The sequence below is a fragment of the Acipenser ruthenus genome, chromosome 4, assembly GCF_902713425.1.
Source record: "Acipenser ruthenus chromosome 4, fAciRut3.2 maternal haplotype, whole genome shotgun sequence".
Taxonomy (NCBI): domain Eukaryota; kingdom Metazoa; phylum Chordata; class Actinopteri; order Acipenseriformes; family Acipenseridae; genus Acipenser; species Acipenser ruthenus.
Window position 1 is genome coordinate 94724822 of NC_081192.1, and position 24759 is coordinate 94749580.

General features: G+C 35.9%; 2 protein-coding genes and 1 long non-coding RNA gene across 5 annotated transcripts in view; 2 read left to right on the forward strand and 1 right to left on the reverse strand.

Moving 5' to 3' along the window:
- rttn (rotatin) overlaps positions 1-12135 on the forward strand; it is a 51683-nt gene extending 39548 nt beyond the window's left edge. For all 3 annotated transcript variants that reach the window (XM_034000529.3, XM_059023109.1, XM_059023110.1), the window contains 7 exons: positions 3384-3461; positions 3584-3710; positions 5796-5989; positions 6895-7162; positions 9510-9613; positions 11446-11515; positions 11978-12135. In XM_034000529.3, the coding sequence (XP_033856420.3) occupies positions 3384-3461; positions 3584-3710; positions 5796-5989; positions 6895-7162; positions 9510-9613; positions 11446-11515; positions 11978-12060 (924 nt within the window). In that variant the 3' untranslated portion in view covers positions 12061-12135. The remainder of the gene's footprint in view (positions 1-3383; positions 3462-3583; positions 3711-5795; positions 5990-6894; positions 7163-9509; positions 9614-11445; positions 11516-11977) is intronic.
- LOC117400488 (uncharacterized) lies at positions 1150-14473 on the reverse strand. The gene is made up of 3 exons (XR_004544222.3): positions 14397-14473; positions 3108-3153; positions 1150-1392 (listed from the first exon to the last, which is right to left on the reverse strand). It is a non-coding gene; the product is annotated as an uncharacterized LOC117400488 (long non-coding RNA).
- Positions 12269-24480, forward strand: LOC117400487 (CD226 antigen-like). The gene is made up of 6 exons (XM_034000533.3): positions 12269-14624; positions 18706-19032; positions 20832-21170; positions 22101-22209; positions 23145-23199; positions 23370-24480. The coding sequence occupies exons 1-6, from the start codon at positions 14579-14581 to the stop codon at positions 23493-23495; spliced, it is 1002 nt and encodes a 333-aa protein (XP_033856424.1). The 5' UTR covers positions 12269-14578; the 3' UTR covers positions 23496-24480.
- The last annotated feature ends 279 nt before the right edge of the window (positions 24481-24759 follow it).

The window sequence follows — 24759 nt, forward strand, 5'->3', positions numbered from 1 at the left end:
AAGCAAGTCTCAGTTTCAACTGTGAAGAGAAGACTTCGAGCTGCAGGTTTGACAGGTCGAGTGGCAGTAAGAAAGCCATTGCTAAGATGGCAAAATAAGAAAAAGAGGTTTGCCTGGGCCATGAAGCACCGCCAGTGGACTACTGAAGACTGGAAGAAGGTCTTATGGACCGATTAAATCTTCTGTTCATCACGCAGGGCTTTTGTACGCCGTCGAGTAGGCAAAAGGATGGTTCCTCGGTGTGTGACACCAACTGTCAAACATGGAGGAGGAAGCGTGATGGTCTGGGGCTCTTTTGCTGGATCCAGAGTCGGCGACTTGCACAGAGTGAGTGGCACCCTGAACCAAAACTGCTACCACAGCATTTTGCAGCTTCATGCAATACCCTCTGGTATACGCCTAGTTGGTCAGGGGTTCATCCTACAGCAAGATAATGACCCAAAACATACCTCCAGGCTATGTCAGAACTACCTTAGAAGAAAAGAACAAGACGGTAGGCTTCAAATCATGGAATGGCCAGCACAGTCTCCAGACTTAAACCCCATCGAGCTGGTTTGGGATGGACTGGACAGAAGGGTGAAAGCAAAGCAACCTACAAGTGCAACACATTTGTGGGAACTTCTGCAACAGTGTTGGGAAGAACTTTCCGAACAATATTTGATTTCCATTGTAGAAAGAATGCCACGAGTGTGTTCGGCTGTTATATCTACAAAAGGTGGCTACTTTGATGAGTCAAAAATTTAGATTAAATTTTGTTAAACAAAACGATTCCATGATTTCTTTTTTATCTCCAATTGTTTATTTGTTCTATGCTTTAATTTCAGAGTACATTGAGACATTAAACTGCGTAAATTTCAATAAAAACTGGGAAAATGAAGGTGTTCTAAAACCTTTGACCGGTAGTGTATAACTGCCCTGATTTCACAAAAAACACCACAAAAAAACACATTTTTGTAAGGACTACTTTTGACAGGCTCTCCCTTGAAGATCTGAATGTTCGGTTTTCAAATAAAAGAAGCAGTTTTTTTTTGTTTTGTTTTTTTGTATGACCGCTGCGTGTATTAAGTACTTTTGAGAGCTTTGTGGATGACAAATTATGATCGTGATGCGAGTGGTGTGCTGTACAAAAGGACTGTCCACACAGTAATTCTCCCAAAAAGTCTGTGTTTATTAATAAATAACAAAAAGGGCCGCCCCTCTACCAGCGATGGTATCGGGGGGTACATGGCGGGCTTGTAGACCCAAACAAAAGATACAACAAATCCCCAGTCCACGTCCACAGTGCTCTTTAAATCCTGGGAGTCGTGGTGCTGGTGTTTTGATTGCGTAGTGAAGGAAGTGCTCGGGGGTGTGTGTTGGCTTGGTAGCGGCAGTTCCTGGGTCTCAACTCCTCTGCAATGAAGAAAACATAACAAAACTCTGGCCGTAGGTTACGTTCTCAGCGCAAGGGGGTCATATTTGCATAGGTGCTTCCCCTTTGTTCTACCCAACTCCTCCCTGCAATCGGCTCGGCACCCCGGTGTAACCAGTCGCTGCCTGGCCCACAGCTCATCGCATGTGAGTCGTCTCATGTACTGACAGCTACGTGCCCCCACCAAGATGGCCGACTTCCTGTTTCCACCCACTGTCGCATTGACCTGTCTATGGGGAGGCGTACTACCAACCTTCAACTGCGCCCTTTCTGGTCGGGAGGGAGATTTACAGCATTGATCCTTTCTCTCTTTATCACACAAATGCACTGTATTTATTGTGAAAGGGATTACAGTACCTACTCATGACGAGACGTAAGATATGTAAATATAATAATTTTAGATCTGCAATTTAACATTTAAACATACATTCTGTAGTCTAGCGCAAACACTCCAATTTAATAAAAGATTAATTCATCTGAATAAGGATGTTTGGCACGAGTGATATTCCCAGGGCTGCCGTCAGTAACCGGGCAATCGCGTGGGGCCCTGTCGCCTGAGGGGCATGGCCTCTGGACTGTGTGTGTGTTGTATTGTTTATTGGTTGTTTTCTGTCTGTGTTTTTATCGGTTATCTTCAGTGCCTTATTTAAATAAATGTATCCAAATGTTAATTATTTTTATGTCGGCTAGTCTCCAACCAGGTCCGTCAGGACTGTATTTAGGCAGCGCGGTGACCTGGTTGTGGGTTTTGTCGTCGGTTCCGGAGAAAGGGAGTGTAATAAAGAGCCTGTTGTGTTGAACTGCTTTCCTGACTAGTGTCTTCATTGCACTATTTTACACTGTACAGTAATGTGTAAAATGCAGCAATGTAATTAATTTTGTGTTACCGGTAGGCTAAAGTAAAAAGGTATTCATTTCATTTTACTACTGTATTTATTATAACATGATTTTTATTTTATTTATTTAAATGGACAACTCCATCCAGACATGTCCGGTTTAGCGAGGGATTAAAACCCTTTTGATAGAAAAATATATTTAATTTGGGGGGTGAAGGTGGGGGCCACTGGAGGTCCATTGCCCGGGGCCCACAAAAACTTGGCGCCGGCCCTGGATAATCCATACAAAACTTGCTTGAGTCGTTACATCAGTTTCTTTACTGAACACCAGTAAAAGCATGCTTTTAAACAGTCTAGCTTGTTTCTCTTCAAGTCTGATCCAGGAGGATATTCAGATGAAAATGTGTTGTGATTTGTTTCATAATGACATTTGAGGTTGCTCGCCTTGTACAGACTACAGTGTGTAAGTGATTTGTTGTAGATGAGACACAGGTTTACCACTGCTTTCAATGAAAGCAAACTATGGTGGCACAGGGAGTGCACAATTAGTTCATTTGCAGACTGTGCCGTGATTCAGTTGAATGACTGATTAGCAATCGAGTCTCGGGTACAGACAGCTGCATAAAAGAGTGAGTGCACACGGGGTTGGGTTGAACGAGTCGTGAGGTACAGAAAAGAATCACAATTGCTATTCATGCAGACTCTAAATCAGCACGTTACTTGTTTTTGGTTTGTCTCACGTGTTTGTTTAGTGTCTGTTTGTTTTGGCCAACGTGCCATTTATTCTGGTGTCTCAATGGTTTGTTTTGTTTAAATGTTTTTATTTATAATAAACCAGCGCAACAGTGCATTTCACTCACCAGTGCTGTCTGTCTACTTCCTGGTTTGACATCACCACCAGCCAGCCTGTTCACAAGAACATACGGAGGAAATGAGCATAAATGGCAATGTGATAATCTGCAGTACTCACTATTTACAGAGGAAAGAATCCCTACAATAAGGGATCTTGTAGCAATATGTAACCCATTTGGCCTAGTCACACATGCATCTAATCTAATAACTATCAACATGCTTTAAAAGAAAAAAGGATATATTGTTATTAAACCTTCCAAATATATTGTATTTTATTTAAGCAGGAGGAGAGTGTTACAAGAGAATTAAAGATGGCAATGCAGATCTTGAGAAACTGTCTTTACCGTAATGATGAATGCAAAGTAAGTATAAAATAAAACAGGTTGAGCTGGCTCACTCGTATGTATTGGTTAGCCCTTTGTATTTGCAAGTAGGTAGCACTAAAAGTATTTGTAAACATGTTTTCTTTCTTTCATAAACATAGGTTGCTGCCACAGACACACGCCTGGTAAATATAGTTCATGCACTGTGGTCGTGGTTTCTAACCGATGATGTATTGATGCAAGCAGCTTTACAGTTGCTCTGTGTTTATACTGCTAATTGTCCCACAGGTGAGTATACAATGAAGTTCACATTTTAGCAAAATGTTTTTAAAATGTTATTTAAAAAAGGTCTAAAAAAAACATCAAAACAGATGTCTTACAAGAGTATATTATAAAGTGAACACACAAATGTAATAACAGACAGTTTAAGCTTCTTTAAAAAAAAAAAAAAAAGACAACCCAAACACACCAGAGTCTTTTGAGGCACTTCATTCAGAGTAAAGCGTCTTTTTTTCTTCTTCTTCTTTTTCCTTTTGTTTGTTTTTAAATCATCACAATTTGGGGTTATGAAGAAATCTGTTTTTAAATTAAGTTCAGAATTTTAGGCCTAGGTGAGGTCATGGGATTTTATGTACAAGTCTGTTTGATGTCATAGGATGTGGTTTACCCGCAGGCACTGAAAAGATCTCAAACCATAGAACTAAGCTTTGTTAAAATAGACATTTTAGAGAAATGCAAGACCATTCAAGTGCTTTACTACCCCTATAACAAGCATATCTAACTTATCCCTATAACAAGCATATCTAAATTACCATATACAGTACGCTTCTGGTCATATTGTGCACATTAAATTATGTAAAATATGAACAAAAGCATGTTTAAATATGTTACTAATTATTAAATTGAACCACTTAAACACTTGCACCTGGAATGGTGTTCAATCAACTTGTTACCGTCCTTCTCGCACTTCAGTTTATTAAAACATGTGATAAGCTGTTTTTTTTTTTTTTGTTTTTGTTTTTTTTAAATACAGACCGACCCTAACACGTTCATAAATATTGATATGTGTTTTTGAAGGGAGTGGCAGCATTTTTGTGTTAAAGGTGCCAACGGCGTCTAAGCCCCGGAAAGGCAGTTGCCAAAAAACACTTTTGTCACATTTGCGACCGTTTTAGTCACAGTCTGGAACCCTGGTTTATTTACCAGGAAAACCTGTTTTTTTTAGTGTTCAAATGTAATATGCGTAAAGGTGTTGCATTTCACAGTTTTTGGTCATTTCTTAACATGCTGTTACATTTTACTATTACAAGTCCCAGGTGCCAGATAAGAACACATTGCTTAATTTGTATTTATCTGCAAACATGTGGTGTCATATGGTTTATCTGAGAAACAAGATGATTTGTCTGTACATTTATAAACACAATACAATGTTTCCAGTGATCTGGTGATAGGAGCATTAGTTAACTACAAAGCACTTTCTGACCGGATGTGCGCCACTGTTCACACCATTAGGTCTTTATAGATTGTGGTTTCCTTGAAGTCTGCATGTACATATGAGGGTAAATTCTTATCAGAGGTTCAACATGTACACTTTTTCTAAGAAATGTAATTGGTGTTATGTTTAAGTACAGCAGTTAACAATGATGAATGATGGTAAGATAATACATGTGTCCACTCCCCAATTAGCACCAATGGCCTAATTGGGGAATGGACACACCTGTGATTGCTGGCAGGGACAGATTTAACCCCATCCCTGCGAACCTTACATTCCCCCCCACACACACTATTTACAGCAGCAGGGTTTCTGCCCTGAAACAGGGAGACATAATGTAAACTTGATCTTATAGTAAGTGTTGCCTACAATACCTGCAAGTGTGAAATAATAGAAAGTAAAGACTTGGATAAATGCACTGTTTTTCAAAACAGACTTTGCATAGAAGCATTGTCATTACAATTAAGCACAAAACAGAAATAGCTATGTTGTGCCTGTAGAAAGTAAAATAATGTTTAATTAAATGATGATCCTTCTAAACAATAAATAATATGTAGAAGACAATAAAATTCTGCTCACTGCAGTCCTGTACCATAGCTAAAGTCCATGATTCATATTTAAATTTGGAGTTTGCATGTTGGTTTGGTGAGCAGTAAACATGATGACAACTTTAGTGCAAATACATTGCTCGAACCAGGTGAAATAAAATCAGTTTCTCGGAATTAAGCTTTGAAGAATCTTTTAAACCTGTAAAATATATCTGACCAAAGGTGTTTTTCCCTACCTACCAACCCAACTAAAAATAAAGACAAAACAGGAACCTAAGCAGATGTCTATTACATTTGGATTTGCCTAAACTGATTAATTTAATTCTCTTTTAGCCTGTGGCTCACTTTGCTGGGGCAATGGAGGACAGAGTGCTTCTCAAAGAGGCCCAGCAAGCAACTCACTGGTGCACAGCATTATGAAGTTGGCTTCACAGAAGTCTCCTGAGAACAGCAGTATCCAGCAGTTGTCCTTTGCTCTGCTTTCCAATCTTGCCATATCTCATGACTGCAAAGGGGTGATGCAGAAGGTAAGGCCATTGAGTCTAATGACAAAAGTGCTTTTTAAACGGAATAGCATGAGAATTCACTTTGCTTAAAAAAACCCCAAAAAACACGATGACAAAGTTGTGCTGACTTCAAGCAAATAATTTTTTGGTCTGTTCCAAGCCCTGTTTTTTTAAATGCACATTACCATACTCAGTGGCTGTGTGTTGGGGGGATTATTGATTCTTTGTGGACTCATAGTAAATGATTGGAATTATTTTTAATCTGTGCAGAGAATTTAATGTTTTGATCAGGCTACAAAACTTCTATTACTAAAAAATTGACCTGCTGTTACTTAGTTTCCCGGAAACTCTGAAACCCCAGAACATGTAAAGGGGGCTTTTATCTACCTACATGTGAGACCTTAACAGCAACTTATACAATTAGGTACGCAAGTGGAAATATAAGCACTTCTGTTTTAATTCTACAGTAATAGAAGACCATACTAAAGCACCCTAGCCTAATGAGTCAGATCCACTCAGTGCAAAAGAATGTGCTGGCCTGATAGAGAAAATGGACATATTGCAATTGCCATCTCTCTGTATTATTGATGCTATGTTGCAGAAGTATACATTTTATAGAGAGAATATTGGAAAGCACATATTTTTAATAAAAAAGATAAACAATAATGGGACTGCTTTCTTTCTTTATACATTTTCTACACACAGGGATATTTAATTTAAGGCCGTAATGAGTTTGGCTACAATGCTTATTTGCATAATTAAATCATTGTATTGAGGTATTTTATAAGGAGCAGCTATGGGTGTGTTTGCCTTGGATATTTAAAAAACGTTCTATTCTGCTTATGCCTATTCATATCTAAAAATGTATATAGTCATAGAAACTGATCATCTAAATGTGTACTTTCTTAATCTCCTTCATTTTAAAGAGCAACTTCCTGCAAAACTTTGTAACCTTGTCATTGTCGAAGCCTGGGTCTAAAACTATCAACCCCCTGGTCAACCTGTGGTTGAAGCTTTTACTGAACATGTCCTTTGGCGAGGATGGTCAACAGATGATATTGAAGATCCACGGCAGTTTGGATCTTCTCACTGAGATGTTGCAGTACAAATCCCGGAGCAGCAAGCCTGCCGCCCTTCTCATTCTACACAATATCTGTTTCAGTCCTGCCAATAAACCAAAAGTTCTAGCTCATGGTAAAAATATTCTCTCTCTTTTTTGTTTTTGTTTTGTTTGTGAGATTAAAAAAAATATTCTCCATTAACCCTTTCATACATGAAATATTGAAAATAGCAAAAATGCATATGTTTAGCATCCTTATGTGATGCATGTAGGCATTTGCGTCTTCCATATGCCCCATGTAAAGACTAGAAGTTCCCATGCATGAAAGTGTTAAGGTACTGTACTTAAACAGGTAATAATTTCAATGAGCTCCCAACCTCAGTCATGGAATGCAACTTTCAGCTGCAAAAAGTGTGTTATCATATGGTATTTAAGGAAGAGCAGAACTAATATTTTGGTTTTCTGGCACTATAACAACTAAGAATGAAACATCCATTGCTTTAAGGTTAGTTTATTGGCATTTACGCAACTGCGTGGTTTGAGGGAGCACTGTTTGGCTAGCGATATTTTAGACAGAGTGGATTAATCTCTGGTGGACCACCGGCTGTCGCCTCATCACACAAACTTAATACATCACTCCGCACTACAGTCCTATAAACATATATTTACTTCTACTGATGTCCTATGTAGTTGTAAGTTTAACATTTTGCGCTGTATACCATAATTCCTGGTTTTCCAAAATGTTTCTAAATATTATAATGTGAAAGTACCATTCACCTTTAGTCAGACTGAATTAAAACACAGCGGCACTGGGGAAATTGGCACAAGACAGGACCTGCAGGGATGTGTTGTGTGACTGTGAGTCAGAGCCGTTCCGACGGCTGTGTTAGCATTTTTATATGTCATGGATATATAACCCTAACTGTATAGAATAGAAGTTATTTTAATTGATTCTGTATGATGTGGATGTTGCGCAAGAAAGATTGAAAGTAAAAGGTCAAATTGTTGTTCTCGGTAGAAGCCACAGTTTCTCCACCATAGCACTAGCAGTGAAATGATAATGTCATTCTTTTTTACAAGAACTACTTTCTCAGTGACATTGATGTGCACTCACACATTAAAAAAATTTAAATGAAACAGTAAAATAACATAAGACTTATGTTTTTGATTTAAAACATAAAACAAATTTAAAAATGCATATTTTAAATAAAGGGGAACAAATCTGTAAATCAAAAAAAAAAATTGTGTACATCAATAAATCTAATAACCTTAAAAACATTTTTAATTGTATTACAGAAGTATTTCAAATTAACTAAATAGAAAACGTATACAATGGCATTTATTGAAGCTTTCTTTATAGTTTCTTCATAGCACAAAAAGCATTTGCGATTCAAGCTTATATAAATATATGTTTTGTTTCATTGGGAAGACTTTGGGCTACCCCTCAGCCAGTGCGATCATAAACAGGCTTTATCAATTGAGCTTGCAGAGCTGTAGCTGCTAAGATTTCAATGATAATACAAATATTAAACTCCTTTTAGATCTAGGGATGTCGGTCGTGAAATTAAAGACCACAGTGAGGGGCTTCGAGTGGCGCATCCAGTAAAGGCGCTCCGCGTGGAGTGCAAGATGCGCCCTATAGCCTGGACGTCGCCGGTTCGAGTCCAAGTTATTCCTTTGCCGACTGAGGACAGGAGCTCCCAGGGGGCGGCAGACAATTGGTCAAGCGCCGTCCGGGGGGAGGGTGTCCTCAGCTCACCGTACACCAGCAACCCCTGTGGTCTGGCCGGGCGCCTGTAAGCTGCCTAGGGCTGCGTTGTTCTGTGACGCTGTAGCTCTGGGTGGCTGCATGGTGAGTCTGCAGTATGTAAAAAAAGCGGGCGGCTAATGTCACATTCTTCGGAGGACAGAGTGTGTTCGTCTTCACCCCTCCCAAGTCAGCGCAGGGGTGGTAGCGGTGAGCTGAGCCTAAAAATAATTGGACACTACTAAATTGGGGAGAAAACAATAAAAATAATTGGTGAATACTAAATTAAAAAAAAAAAAAAAAACAACACAGTGAGACTGAGCAACTAGAACAAGAAATAAATTAATTAATACACACTTCGCAGCCTGGATGTGCACATCCATCACTTCGTATAGGAGATACTGCCTCCTCAACCACTGCTGCTCAACTGAGCTTCAGAGAGAATTTGTATTTCTTTTAACAGTTGCATTGTTTGCTTTGAGGTTGTTTAAAAACATTAAAACAAACAATAAAAAAGCTTTAATTAACCCGTCCAGTTGCAAAAAACACTATAAATACGTTCTATACAGTGCTGTACATTGTTTTTGGGGTTTTTTTGCATTGTTACTAATGAGGAGAGCAAACCATTTCAGTTGGTTTACTTGTTGTTTAAAAATAAATAAATAAATAAACTGTGGTAAATGTAATTCATGTTGAAAAAATTCCTTCGTAATACCTTATAATTGTTCCCCTAGATAAAACTGTGGAAGTGCTGTCTGCTTGTTTGGAAAGTAACTTTCCAGACATACAGGCAATAGGAGCCTCTGCTCTTTGGGCTTTACTCCATAATTTTCAAAAGGTGAGTATTGTATGTAATTTATTATTGATAGTTGTGATGTTAGTAATGTTTATCCCCGCTACAAATTCAATATCAGTAACATGGAAAACTACACCAACATGAGTAATATCCACTGTGCTGCCTGACAGATGCCTTCATGTACCCCCTGATTCAGATACTCTTTATAGATTGTGCTGAAGTTTGTCCAGAATGTCTTCATCATAACTGAATAAGTGCCAAGTAGAAAACATTGCAGGTAGGCCTTTGTCAGCGATGCAGTTTGAAATAGACATTGTTATTAAGATAACACAAATCTGGGACGATCTTTCTATCGGTGTGCATATGTGGCTGTAGGTCATGGTGATCGACTTTTTCATGTGGCTTGTCGCTCTTATTTTCTATTCATAGCTGTGGCGGTGGGTGAATGACAATGACATTATTGTTTTTGTCACATCTGTATTTTATGGCAAAGGTTTTACACCTCAGTTATTGCTGAGTCTGCGTTTGAAACAGTGAACCTTCTCCTGAAGTCAAGTAAACTAAAATTCAAGGTTGTATGGTGCAGGAAGATTTTGAAAGCTTCATGTACCACAACCCATGAATAGAAGTATGGGGAAAATGTTTGAAGCAGAACTAAAATTAAGAAATACATTGGTGTGCCAAATTGTATGCCCAGAATAGTGGTGAAAGGAGAATTAAACACTTTCAGTTTGAAGTGTTTCCTGAAAAAAATATGGAAGTCAAAAGCTAATTCAGAACTCCTGAGAAACCAGATTAAAGCTCACAAAATGGACATACAAATGCACAATTACATATTCTACCAAAGATATAGGTAGATATCTTATAGGAATATAAAAAGCATGTATAATTCTTTAGTTTAGAGTTTGTGTTTACGGGAGAGAGTTTGTTTTCTGGATCCAAGAAGGTAAACTTGATTATTAAAATGTTTTAACTTTGCAGTGCTGCTTTGGTGCAAGTGGGGTTCACTGTATTAAAAACAATGTAGCAAGTCATAAGAACAAAATGATATACAGTATTCCATCGCATATCCGACTGCAGTGGGACCAGAGTATGGGCAGATATGTAATACATGAATTCTGTTTTAAATACACAGCTGTAACAATTACTGTAATCACACAATTATTGTTTTGAGATGCAGCTTTTATTAGGCAGCTCCCCTAAATCCCTTGTTTAGAAAGATACAAGGTATCAATGCTTGTGACAGGGTAGCCGTGTGGGTGCGTGCATTCGCTGCCGAGTGACAGGCAGGAGATCGAGACGGAGGTTGAAGCTGATGCGCTCTGCAGGCGAACAGGATTTATTTACATATCAACACACTGAACATCTCATGTTACACCACCAGCAATGGTAGCGCACGGAGCACATACAACACAGTTTATGAAAACATTGATGGGATGTACAATCTCTGAACTAATCTTCTCTGTTCAGTAATAAACTAACATTGCTGAAGGGATTGATCATGGCGGATATGTGATGGGCAGATACATGATAGATTACTGTATTTGATATTTCTTGATCTCATAACATTTAAAAGATGCAATTACAGTAATCTGTTTCGTACCCATTACAATCTTTTGTTGTCAAAGTGTGTTTTCGCTTTTAAATAGGCCCCATTTGCAAACTGCAAAAACTACACAATAAGTAACAAACAACTTCTGAGATTAAATTAAAGTGTGACTTATTTGCGTGCTACAGGTTATGAAACTTTAGTTGTTTTATTTCTTTCAAGAGCATTTTGTTGGAAAGATCTTTAATATTGTAATGTTAATGTTTATTGTCAATAAAATTATACTATTAAAACACGCAGTTCAGTTATTTATTTTTATTAACAGGCAAAAGTTACTTTGAAGAACCCCACCATCAAAAGGAGAGTTGACGAGGCATTGACCTTGGCGAAAAAAGGTATCACTTTATTTGTGTGCGATTGCTCGCAGGAAAGATACTGTTCTGAAATGTTTTCTTGGATAGATGTTTGTTTCTATAAATTTCTGATTCTAAATAATGACTTGTTGGTTTGATTAAAAAATATGAAGGCATTTCTTTTTTTGTTATATCAAGACCTATACATAATGTTTTAGTTGTGCATAATTTCAAGATCATTTTTATTATTCTGTTTTGATGAATTAAATAAAGATTGCTAATCATGAAACTTGTGTAGACTATTAAAGGAGCCACCACCATAACCAAAATCTTAAGAATTAATGTAAATTAATTTTAAATCTTTACACTTTCCCAATCAAAAAATGTGTTCTGAGAATCAACTATGTAAATGGACCCTACATACATTTTCATTAAAAGCAGTAAGCATGAATATGATGCACAAGTGTATGATGTAGTTTTGTTTTTGTTTTGATTTCCTTATAGATTCAACAAGAGCCGATGAGGACCCTATGATTTCCTATAAGCTGAAGTGCCTTGAAAACCTGACCCAGATTTTAAATAGTTAAAGACTTTGTCAAGAGTAAATTAGTAGATACTTGTTTGTAAATGGCTTGTACGGTATTAAATTCCTTTTTTAATAAGACATTTTTCATCAATATATTCCTCTTGTACTGAGAGACATGACTGTCTGTCTGCTGTGAGCCTGGGAAATATTTTGCAATAGACTGGGTTAGTTGGTTGTGCAAAAATTCAAACACAATGTAAAAAAACAAATCCACCAAAATTATGCATTTTAAGCATCATCTTGATGCAATTTATATTTTTATTAAATATGTGTATCAATAATTAAGGCTACAATTTTGTCATGGAGTAAACAGAAATCGTGAGTTTGAATAAAGTCTGAAATCATGAAAATGGATGTAAAAACACATTTGATTGTGCACTTCCTTTATTGCCTGCAGTGTGTCATGCACTGAAAATACAAATCTGCGAGTATCTGTAAATTGTTTGGTTGTGTATGCATGCAGTATTTCCGTGTAGCTATGTAGGTCCGCGAGTGAGATAGCTGAGTGAGCAAGCATGTAAATGGGTGACAGCTAAAATACAAAAAAATTGTGACTGAGCTGTTTTCTGTAAAGACAAAAGAACAAATTGATCGGAGAACAGAAGTTTACCGACTTACAGAGGCTTTCTTTACAACATGCTGTTTCAGAATCGTGGAAAACTCCACTAGCTTCACTATTTGCTGAACAAAGGACGCATCCCATCGCAGCCCTTTTGACTGCACAAAGAGATCGCAGCTGTTCATACTTTTAAATACAGACTGCATTTATGAAATTGGATACATTGACATTTAAGTAGATGTGCTGAGTTTGTACCTCTTATACAAGAGGTTTTTAAAAAAAAAAAAAAATCAAAGGGATGTTGTTGGTATATCTGTCCTCTCAATAACAGAGAACCTGAAAGGGAGAATTTCAAACATTAATTAGAGATATTTTAAGTATTTTAGAATAACAGGTGAAAGGTTTGATAATCTGTTAAGGCTGTACGGCTTTCCAAAAAAGACTCACATTGCAAGATTACGTAATTCCAATTTGTTGCACAGGGTCGGAGACCCTCGACTCCAACCAGAAATTATGTTGGAGTCTGAAGTATGTACTGTAAGTTTTGTACTCTATTTAAACTTGTCAGTAGTCAAAAGCAGTAGTCTTTATATTATTGGTTTTGGTGTACTATTTAAAAGCTCTTGTGTATGCTGATGTAGATAAAACTACATTATTTGTACCTGTGAATTTTTTGGTGACCTGTGAATTTTTTTTTTTTTTTGCTGCACTCCGCCCGTGAAATTGTAGCCTTATCAATGATGTGTTACCTATTTGTGACAACGTCTAAATTGCTAGAAAAATAGACAACCTATTGCTCGAATGTTATGTTGTATATTATTTTTTACTGCAGAAAAGTGGTTGTGAATGTGTAACAGCTTAACGAGACCTTGGAGAAGTAAAACCCCCGCCCACCCCCCGTTATCACAATTTTAGACCACAATAGAGCCAGTGTTCATAGTGGCCTGGAAAAGCTTGAAAAGCCTTGATTTTTATATACTAATTTTCAAGGCCTTGAATAGCTTTAAATTTGGCTCATTTCTCTTACCGGTCTAGAAAAAGCCTTGGAAATCTAAATCTCGGAAGCATTGTCATTGTACAGCATCTTTCTCTGTAAAATATTCTTGAATAGAAGCAGTGAAGTCATAGATGGTTTTCCATGAGAGTGAAGCAACAAAGCATCACTCTCTGAGACGTTCTGACACACTGTACTGAAAGACATCAACTTGCATTACAGACATCATCAACAGGAAAAATAAGTGGGCTGAGCTACCCACTGCACAGGAAACTCATACTAATTTATTTTAGTACAAAAAGTAAAAAAAAAGAATAATTTGTAATCTAGTAATGTCACCCCCTGGAAACCTTTCAGCGTTCTCATAAAAAAAAAAAAAAATTCCCAGAAATGTACTCATAGTTTTTTGTAATAGTTTCATTCTTATTTGCATACGGTGTTATACTTGTATATGGCAATTGTTTTAAATACGGTATAATACATAAATCATAAAATCCTTGTATGAATGTTTTCTTAGTAAATTAGCATGTATTGGGCCATTTTGATAAAGCATTCACCTGAAGCATTCAATACTATCTTTGCACACTTCATTGTATCTACTGTGAGCTTTTTGATTGACTTATTTTAGCATAAAAGTTTTGAATTATTTCTATAAAAAAGGTAAACTCACTTTTGAATGTGATCCACTGTCTTAAAATAAGTGAAAAATCACATTTAAATGCAGTATTTAGGTCAGGAGAACAATAAATAAAGAATCAAATTGCTTTTTTTTCTTGGCCCTTACCTTTTGATTACAGTTTCATTTCTGATCTTGTGTAATCCAGCTCTGATGTACTGTTCCTTGTACTGCATGCCCTATTCTGTTTAGCCTGCGTAATATACAGAAACAGGAAACTCTGGTTAGTACCTAACCATTCAACTGAAGTATTCACACCTACTGAATAAAGAACAACGGAGGCTGCAATCATGGATTATCTGTTGCTGGTTATGATTCTTTTCCGTTTACACCAAGGTAAGCGTTTAGCTTCCTTGATCCTGGATTTAGTTTTTTTTAAATGAAATTATGTGGGGAAAACAAATGGATAATTGTGATTTTAATTGTAATGATCTACAAAGCATGTGACTTGTAGGGTTCTTACCGAAAGTAATTAACAAAATGTAGTTACTTCACGTGCCGTTTTGCTGCGAACTATGTATAGGAGAAAAACGTGTAATGGACCTAGTCCAAATAATTAAGCATGGTATTTTAAAATATGTCCCAAAGGCATAGTATGGATCATGATATTGGGTTTTATAGTCACTCTTTTATTATATTTGCACTTATTTTACCATTTATACTATATACTCTGATCAAAAAAATTCTAAAGTAGTTCAGAATAAATATTATTTATAACTCAATACCGCATGGACTGTTTAATATACAATCTGACCGACTTTGATACAGAGCTAATAGTACAGTAGGTGAATCCCCATGAGATGATGGTTTTATAGGTAATTTTTGAGAACGTTTTTTGCTTCAGATTTAAACCTACAACTTGGCTGCCGTGGCATCCCTGCAACTTATTGTCAAGATGAATCTATTTTTTGTTTTTTGTTCAACCTCTTTAAATTACATATAGATATTATTAATAAAGAATAGATAAATTTAATGTGATGTAAGAATACATGTTAAACTATTTTATGTAACCTAAAGCAGTCCTTTTATATTCTTTTGTGGATTGGGAATATTTTATATGTGTATAACCTGTTTAATTTTTTTTTTTTTTTTTTTTTTAAAAAGCCTCTACACTGGTAGTTGGTAGGTTTATTAATTGATTAATTTGAAATTTAAGTTTGATACAAATACATTTTATTTGACCTACTGTCCTAATGGGTCAGGAAACTGACATAGATTGCTGTTTTAGAGAAAGACATAAAAAAAACACAGTGGCATAATAAGGCCTTGAGTCAAACAACTAGCTTTCAAAAAAATACACTACAGTGGGACCTTTTAGAATAAAAAAAATATTTAAAGGTTATACAGTATTTCATAGAACTACATTTACAGGTTTTCAAAATCATAAGCATAGGCCTTGTGGGTTGCATACTGTATAGACCTGTAGTTCTTCCTGTGCTATGTGTGATACTTTCAGCATACAGTCTGTGCTTGAAAAGTATGTAGATAGTACAGGAAGTGTCCCAAAGTGACAGAGAAGGAACAGAACATCTTATTTCTGAGGGAAAATGTAATTCTAAGATGACAACAGACAACTTCTTAAATGTTAAGCAATTCTCAACCCGTTTTTTTGGAAATGCTGGTGTAGAGAGTTTTCATGGTCTAACATTGCAACCCGGAATAGCCCATGTTTTTTGTATTTTTTTGTTATTTGGTATTTTCTTAAATTTAAAATGTTAGTGTATAATCCTAGGCTCAGTTAAAACAAGTTATTGTCTGTCTTCAAATTAACGTTCTTTCAAATCTCTCAACTGCAGTATTTTTGTTTTATTTATAAATAATAAGCCATCATTTTATTATGTCTAATCTTTTTCTTATATAGATATATTTTTTAAAAAATGTTATTCATTCAGAAGTTTTCTCCATTTATCACATGCAATATTTATTTGTTGTCCCTGTCGCATTGACACTACAGATCAGGCTAGGGCAGTGATACTCTATTCTGGTCTTCATCCAGTCCACATCTTTGTGTGCCCAAAAAACTGAGGACCTCACTGAAAGACCTGGGGATCGTTTCTATAGTATGAAGGCTTGAGTGCAAATACAAAAGGTCTTATGACAAGTTATCACCTCCGATTTCGAACACTTCTCACTCGTTTCTATATTCCATTCGAATCAATCTTGTTTTCAGATTGAAACACGAAAGTTAGGCTTGCAAATGCCTCGCTCATTCTTTATGGGAAAATAAATGGAATAGGGAAAATGTACTGGTAAAGATATTGGAAATCTAATTGCTTAATGATCAATTAAATTCACTTAAAAACTGCAGTATAACCATGATTCATTTTTTAATAGCGTTTTAATTAAATTATACCAAATCCCGTTTTTATTTACAATGAAGGGAACTGTATCGCCCAAATGCTTATAATGAAAACATGTATTATGTTCCCTTCATTGTAAATAAAAACGTGATTAGTAATAATAAAATGAATCATGCTTATAGCAGCAAGCAGTTTTAACTATTCTGTAAATATTTTGTCTAATAGTTAAAAAGTACAATTCTTATGGGGCTGTCAGGGCTTGTTTTCAGAGGATATCGGCGCGGGCATAAACAAACCAATGGAATACTTTGTGTGTGTTGTATTTTTAATAGCGAGAGAATACATGCATGTCTGTCTAATTATGAACGCGGTGGTTGCTGACTTTGAGACTTGTGAGTGGGTATAACTAGGGCTCGAAAAATTCATGATATCAAGAATTTCACGGAAATCCTGTATTTGACTGCCTACCGTGGAAAATATGCATTTTATTTTCCTTACAGTATTTGACATTACTCTTCACCTCCCCTGTTCATTTCATACTTTTATCAAGTAGAATCAGCGCTACAGTGGGTGTGTTAAGTAACTGAGCGGTTCGGAGCGAGAATTGTTCAGATCACCGATGAAATCCACTCTGAGGGAGCGGAACTGAGCATGCCATTAAGCGTGTTCTTTCACCGAGCTGCTCTGAGCAGCTGAATTATTATCTGTACACAGTCCGGCATCAATGCCGTGCATTTGGTTACTATGGCAACAGGGCCAACCAAATTCCTCATATTGTACAATGACATTTCCACATACTACTAGACATGTACGCTGTGTATAAAGAAAAACACAAAAGCCTTGGTTTTGTCATTTCAGGTTTGCAGTTAACTCTTGTGTTTAACATTTTGGGATTAGAGGCAGAAAAATAGGCTATGGGAATTACACGGTCATTTTAATTAATGTGTCAACATAAGTTTTAAAGGTTTACACAACTCAAAAATGTTGGTGAATTTGCCATTCAAGGTTGTTTTTAAAAAATCTATTTGGTCTGCTTGTTACTTTTACTTTTTTGCAGCCAACACAGATCATTTAAATGACTTGTTTCCAGCAGAAGTTTGTAAATAATATCTTTATTTTTATATAGTGCCTTTCACAGTGGGCCACCATCACAAAGCGCTTTACAGAGATAGGCTGTGAACTGTGCATTACATGCAGAGTCACTCACAATAGGACATTGATTTAACATCTCATCCGCAGGATGGAGCAAAAAGAGGTTAAGTAACTTGCTCAGGGTCACACAGTGAGTCAGTCAGTGGCAGAGGTAGGATTTGAACCAGTGACCTTCTGGTTATAAGCCCTGGCTTTTAACCACTGGACCACATTGCCTCTTTGTTACATTTTAAAAGATGTTTCAGTGGTGGCTCGAGTTGCAATGTCACAATGTACATTTCAAAGAGTTGACTCAGTAGCTAGGCTAGATGTAATTACTGAATTACAAATGGTACATTGAAATTTCGTTCTGTTTGATATTTTATTTTAAAACACTGAAACTCAAAATCAATTATTGTAAGGTGACAATGGTTTTATGTTGGGAAATATTTTTAAGAAAAATTAAAAAACTGAAATATCTTGCTTGCATAAGTATTCAACCCCTGTGCTGTGGAAGCTCCCAGTTTACACCGATGAAAGAAATTGCCCTAACGAGGACACAGTTACCTTACCATTGGCCTCCACCTGTGAACCATTAAAGTTGCTGTCACATTTTCTGGATAAAAACCCCACTTTTGAAGGATCATTGGTCAGGCTGTGAATCTGAAGGAAGATGAAGACCAAAGAGCATTCTACAGATGTTAGAGATAAAGTAATACAAATGCATAGATTAGGGAAAGGGTACAAAATGATATCCAAGTGTTTGGATATCCCAGTGAGCACAGTTGGATCACCAAATATTAATGTGGGGGGGTTGAATACTTATTGAAATAATGGACACTGATATACTGCCTTTTTGTTTGGGAGGGGGAGGGCAAGTAAACCGCAATGGTACTGTATGTTACCTTTCCTCGTTATATACATACTGTAAGTAAAGTACCACATCATCATATGGATTTGCTCAGATTGTTGTTTCTGTATTTCAGGTGCAACATTGACAGCAGACACAACTGTAAAGATGGAGCAAAACCTAACATTGAAATGCGAGTGCCCTTGGTCAGGTAATCTGAGCCAGATTAACTGGGAAAGAAAGTCAGACTCTAAAAAAGAACTGGTTGCTGTTTATCATAAACAACATGGCTTGAAATTATTCAACAAATACGAAGGAAGAATTGTGTTCCTTAATTCATCGTCAATGGATGGGAGCATCACTATCATAAATGCCTCAGCTGAAGATCTAGGTCTTTATCAATGCTCTATACAAACATTTCCAAAAGGATCATGGACAAAACATCTCCTGGTGGAGAATTCAGGTAAGGTATTTTTCAGTAAACATTTAAAATCCCTAGTTGTAAATGAGTAGCAAAACCAACAAGTCCTTGTGGAGGTAACAAATAAATACAAAACAGAAATAGAGAGAGGAAGGATTCAGCTATGGTCACAGATCTGGTAATTGCTAGGTTTTCAGGTTTTGGGGAAAAGATTTGTTAAAACAGTCTTGGTCAGTCAACGGTAATTTGGGTATGCAATAACCATTTAAAGCAATACAAGTACTGTACTTTCTCAGTTGATTTAATTTTATTCAACCTGAAAGCTTTTTACTTTTAAAATAAATCAAAAAGTTACTTTTAAGTGAACAATTACATTCACTAAGAAAATATTGGATTACTTGTCAAATTTTTCAAATTTGCAGCAGTTCATAAATCCAACTTAACACTAAAAAAATATATTTAAAAATAGGGGCATGTTTGCTTGCATTAATTACAAACCATTATATTGAGTACCTATTTATTGTTAGAGGATTAAAACATGTTAATGTAACAGGCCAAAGACTGGACACATACTGGCATCTAAACCACAATGCTAATAAGCCTGGCTCGTTTGCTTACCTTAAAGATTCTCCACACTCCTGTCCTAACAAGTTCAATTAAGACTAATTAATATATGATTTCTTGGCATCATCTACACAAGTTATATTATTTTAAGTAATTTAAATATTATAAGTGTCCATTTTAAGCAACCAGTTGGCTTGCCATTTACAGGCTATTGACAACTTTTCATTATAGCAACATTGTTAATGCGAGAGGGCATTGTAAATAGTTCAAAGTGTAGTTCAGTTTAAAAAAAAAAACTGTGAACAGAAAGTGATTCTGATTCTGTGCCTGTTCCTTAAGTTTTTATCTTCTCGTTTTTCCTTGTTTAAGGTACTTTGGCTACATTTTTTTTTATCACATCTTATTGTTTTATTCGTAATATTAATATTTTCTTTATAAATACCTGACAGTATTTTTCCAATATAGTTTAATTTAGCTTTGATATATTTTTATTCATAACCACAAAGTCAATCTGACAAGTAAAACCAGCAGAGCAAAAGCTGATAGCCCAGCTCATGACAGACACGATTACTCAACTTTCAAATAACTCTCCCACTTCCCCTCTCTATTTCACTTAAGCACTATTTTATTTTCTCTTGTTTTCTTTTATCACCATTTGATTTAATTTAAATCTCATATAAATACAATTGGATTACTAACCCCTCCCCAGACACAAACATTGAATGATCATTAGCATCCTCTAGAATGACTGTATAGTGTAGGTATGAATATGAATAAGCAGAACACTGACAATGTATTGTATTTTATTTATCTTTATTGGACATTTAGTTTCTGATTCTATGGATTTAAAATTAGCTTAGTGCAGCAGTACACTGATTTTGCAGGAGAAACAGGGTAAAGACTCTGTAATCTGTTTCCAAAAATGAATATACAGCAGATTAATCTATGTGTTAAAAAAACAAGAAATAACAAGAGAAATATAGAGAAAAATAATGATGTATTTAATTGTAGTTGAAGCAGAATTGCATTAAAACATCTAAATAGAAAACTAATGTATTTATTAAATCTAATAACATATTACTATTTCTTATTTTAACTGTATGATGGGTTTTACACCTGCCAATACACAGGATTTAAATGCATGGTCTTAAAAGGGAACTATTGTATTATTCTGTATATCTTTACACTTTGAAGTGTTTTGCTTTCTTTTGCTAGACAATTCAGTATTTTGAAGAGCGGTTAGGTCAAAATGAACCCCTGAATTACTTTATTTCCAGATGGATTTGATAACAGGAAGCCTGATTCTGATGAGCTAGTAGAGAAAGGTCATCATTTCATGCTAAGATGCCACTATTTTCTGAATGGAACCGTTTACCGTGTGACCATTGAAAGGATTGGAGAGAAACATAAAGACACAATAGCTCTCTGCAGTTTCCCTGATGGAAAAATCATTGGACCCGATTATGAAGAACGGACACTGGTAAACTGCAGCAGAGCACTAAATATCAACCTGCTGTTGATGAATATAAGCATTAACGATGAAGGGGTTTACCGGTGTCACTTCAGCACTGACCGGGGAAACCACACAACAACTATATCTTTGAGTGTGAGAAAAGGTAAGAATAAACTGTAGATGTAAGTGTGAATTAACATAAAGGCGTTAAGATTGAATCTCCAGTGAGTCAGACACTTTGTCACACAGTCTCTCTTCCGTTCCACACGTAGACATAGATATGTGGCAGTCTTGCTCAGTGAAGGAAATATAAATCAGATGCTAGAATTCAGCGGATGCATTATATCTATCTGCCTATGGGGTTATGTGGGACAAATGTCAGTATATGGCATCATTGGAACCAACCATATAAAAGTGAAAGAAATTGCTTATAAGCTATATTTATGTTGCCCATTTAGTGCAAGTGAATATAAAAAAATATATATTCCAAAAATATTTATTTGCATAAAATGGTCTAGAAATGCAGTTTCTCTTGAAACGAAGTTCACTGCACTGGCACATTTAAATAAAATTATTTGTCTTTCAACTACTCCAAGGTTATTTATTTGAGTGGAATTAGTTATTCATATGCAAAAATAATAAACAATATGTGTAGTCCCAGTAAGTTAATTAGCATAAGGTAGTATTGCATTTTATTGATAAGGTACAGTCATAATTTATTGCATTTGTATAAGTAAAGGTCCACGTATGCAGCTGTAATGCCTTTTGAACACTGTAGATCGGCATATGAATCTCAGCTGTGCCAATAACATTTTTCAGTATAATCGACTTATAATCTATAAGTCTAAAACTTCATGATGGGCCAAAAATTGTGCAACTTAGGAATTGTTGTTTTATTGCATCAAATGTCAAATTGTTGTCCTTGTTTTGACATGCGTGATGAACATTTTTTATACTATAACCTAAAAAAATGACTAAGTTAAGCAATTTTTGGCCAACCCTGTATTTGCATTATTTGTATTTCTTACTCTTAATGTACACAATCCAGATACATACATACTTTTATATTTGCATTGTCTCGTTATTATTACAGAAATAAATGAGTTTATGAAAATAATACTCATCTATGTTGGAGCTGGAGCTGGCGGGTTGGTTGTTTTCACAGTGACCATCATTGCTATAGTGGTGGTGTGTCAGAAAAGGCAAGTCTCTACACATTTCATTGAAATGTATTAATATTGTTACCTCTTGCCTGTCCATCTTGGTCAGCTTACTCGCTGGTTTACCCCGGGCAGGTCGCTGCGCGAGTCTCTCAGATCGTTGGAGGGTGGATGGAGACCAAGGCTTGTTTTATTAGGCGGTGGGAAATAAGGCACTGACTCAGACAGTTTAACTGAAACAAGTCATACGGTTTATTAACTAAATAAAGCAACAGTACAGAGGTTGTAGTCAGCACTGCAGGGTCTGTCCCTGTCACTAGGGCCCTTCGTTTAGTACACTCCCACAGTAGCACAGTCCAGCAGTACCTCTCCCTAACACAGCTGGGAATCGGAGCGTGCGAATACTCCCGCTTCGAGTTTATATAGCCAGGCTCCTTCCTGCCACACAAATGTAACAACTTTAGAGACTGAGGAGGAGGGAGTGCTTGGAGTTTTCAACATAAAACACAACCAATACATACAGTCGAAAACACAGGAGATTGTCACATACACTAGACCCCACTAGTATAACAATATTTAAAAAACTATTTCACATAGTATAAAAGCAAAAACTTATTTATGGACTGGTTTATTTAAAAACATTTTTTTATTATTTTTTTATTTCACTATATTCAGATTTTTTCATTTTGCTTGACATACTGTATATTTTATTAAGTGCAACTGAATCTAAAATAAGGTCAATAAAAGAAAAACAATTAACAGATTCAGAGTTTATGCAAAGGTCACATGAGGAGCCAGATGACTAATAAAGCTTAAGAATAGGCTTTCATTCCCTTTCCAATAGTAGTCTTCCCCTCTCACTGCTTGAAGTCGTATGAGGAATAGAGAAAAGCTTGTCAAGGGCAATAAGATGTTAAAATGTAATTCATAACCAGATACAAATAACAACCGGAAATATTTTGTTTCTTTTCTTGCAGGAGGCGGAAGAAAAGAATGAGAAATAGAGCCAAGCTAGATGTTCCAAAAAGACGGGTAAACGTATTTTGTACTTCTGGTAGTATTGTATAGTTGAATTAATACAAGTGCTGTTATCTACCAGTATCAATCCATGTCTACAAGTCTACAAATTACATTAACGCATGTATAAAGAGTAATAATGATGAACACTTCATTTACATGTGTTATTCATATTCTTCTTTTAGCAAATAAACAACTACGAACATGCAGCTGTCTATGACAGAATGACAAAACCCCCAAGTCGTCAAAACAAAGAGGACATTTATGTCAATTTTCAGAAACCTCCACATCGGACAAAGAAGAAAACATGAGTTTGCTGACTGTGTAACTTTTTACCCACAGTATATAAAACACATCCATCATGCATCTTTGCCAGTTGTATTGAACTGTCTAGTTGATTGCTTTCATTCGTAAGAGGTTGTGTATGTTTATTTGTGGACAAAACATTCCCCAAACCATATTTGTGTATACAGAAATACAAAATAAAAAGCAAGAAATCTGTTAAAATGACATGTCAGCAGGATGTAGTAAAACACCAATACAGTACTTATTAAGAAAACACGTGTTAAACAGCATTTAGACAGATTAGGCTGTGTTTACCCTTGTACATTTTACCAGTTTACCACTGTACATGTGCACAGTAATTCTACAGCTTCCCCATGCTTTTCCAATGGCTATACTATCCATTTATCATAGTCTAATATAGTTTGCCGTGTTTCTTAATATACTATACCATACCTGTCTGGGCTTTGCAGTGTTTACCTAAGCTTTCAATATGCTTTATTACGCTTTTCTATTCTTTTAATATTGGAAACTTTTATAATGGAAAAATGAAAAGAAATCCAGTTGTAGATTTCAGGTTTTATTTACTGGCTGTCTGACTGTTGCATGGACAAGATAAAAGGGGTAGCCAGTGTGGTCCAATCAATGGGCACCCAGCTCTGAGCCAAAGTCTTAAAGATAGTGTTCTACTGATATGTAGAACTCACTTATACTTAGAATAGCTCTTATCTCTTAGAATATCTATAGATTTAATGAGTCTAAATTGTTACAACATTGGATCACAGCACAGATTTCGTATCTTGAATATTACTGCAAGATTAATGTAATCCAGCTGTGTCTAACAAATAACCATAGAACAGTGAATGGTGGTTTATTGCTATTTTTTTTTTTTTTAATTGCACTTAAAATATTATTTTGTATTGTAAATACATATGTACAGTATATATACTGCATATATATACATCCTAACATAGTTCCAGTTTGTTATAGTTCTTCCTTAAGTGTTACTATATAAAGTATACTATATATATATATATATATATATATATATATATATATATATATATATATATATATATATATATATATATATATATATATATATACTGAATCTTCATTTAGGCTAACACAGATTTCTGCTATAATTTCTCTGCTTGTTTAACCATTTCTGAACCAGTACAGAGTATAGTGGGTATGTACTAGCTTACAGATTTTTACATACCCAGACAAACATTAATCAAGAATAATCACACAGACTCAGGTATTCAAACTTTAACAAAGCAGAGTATATAT

Bases quoted from the DNA above. Each gene is read 5' to 3' on its own strand.
- LOC117400487 (XM_034000533.3), top strand. From the start codon at position 14,579: ATGGATTATCTGTTGCTGGTTATGATTCTTTTCCGTTTACACCAAG. The intron at 14,625-18,705 runs GTAAGCGTTTAG...TCTGTATTTCAG, and splicing joins TCTTTTCCGTTTACACCAAG to GTGCAACATTGACAGCAGAC. The intron at 22,210-23,144 runs GCAAGTCTCTAC...CTTTTCTTGCAG, and splicing joins GTGGTGGTGTGTCAGAAAAG to GAGGCGGAAGAAAAGAATGA.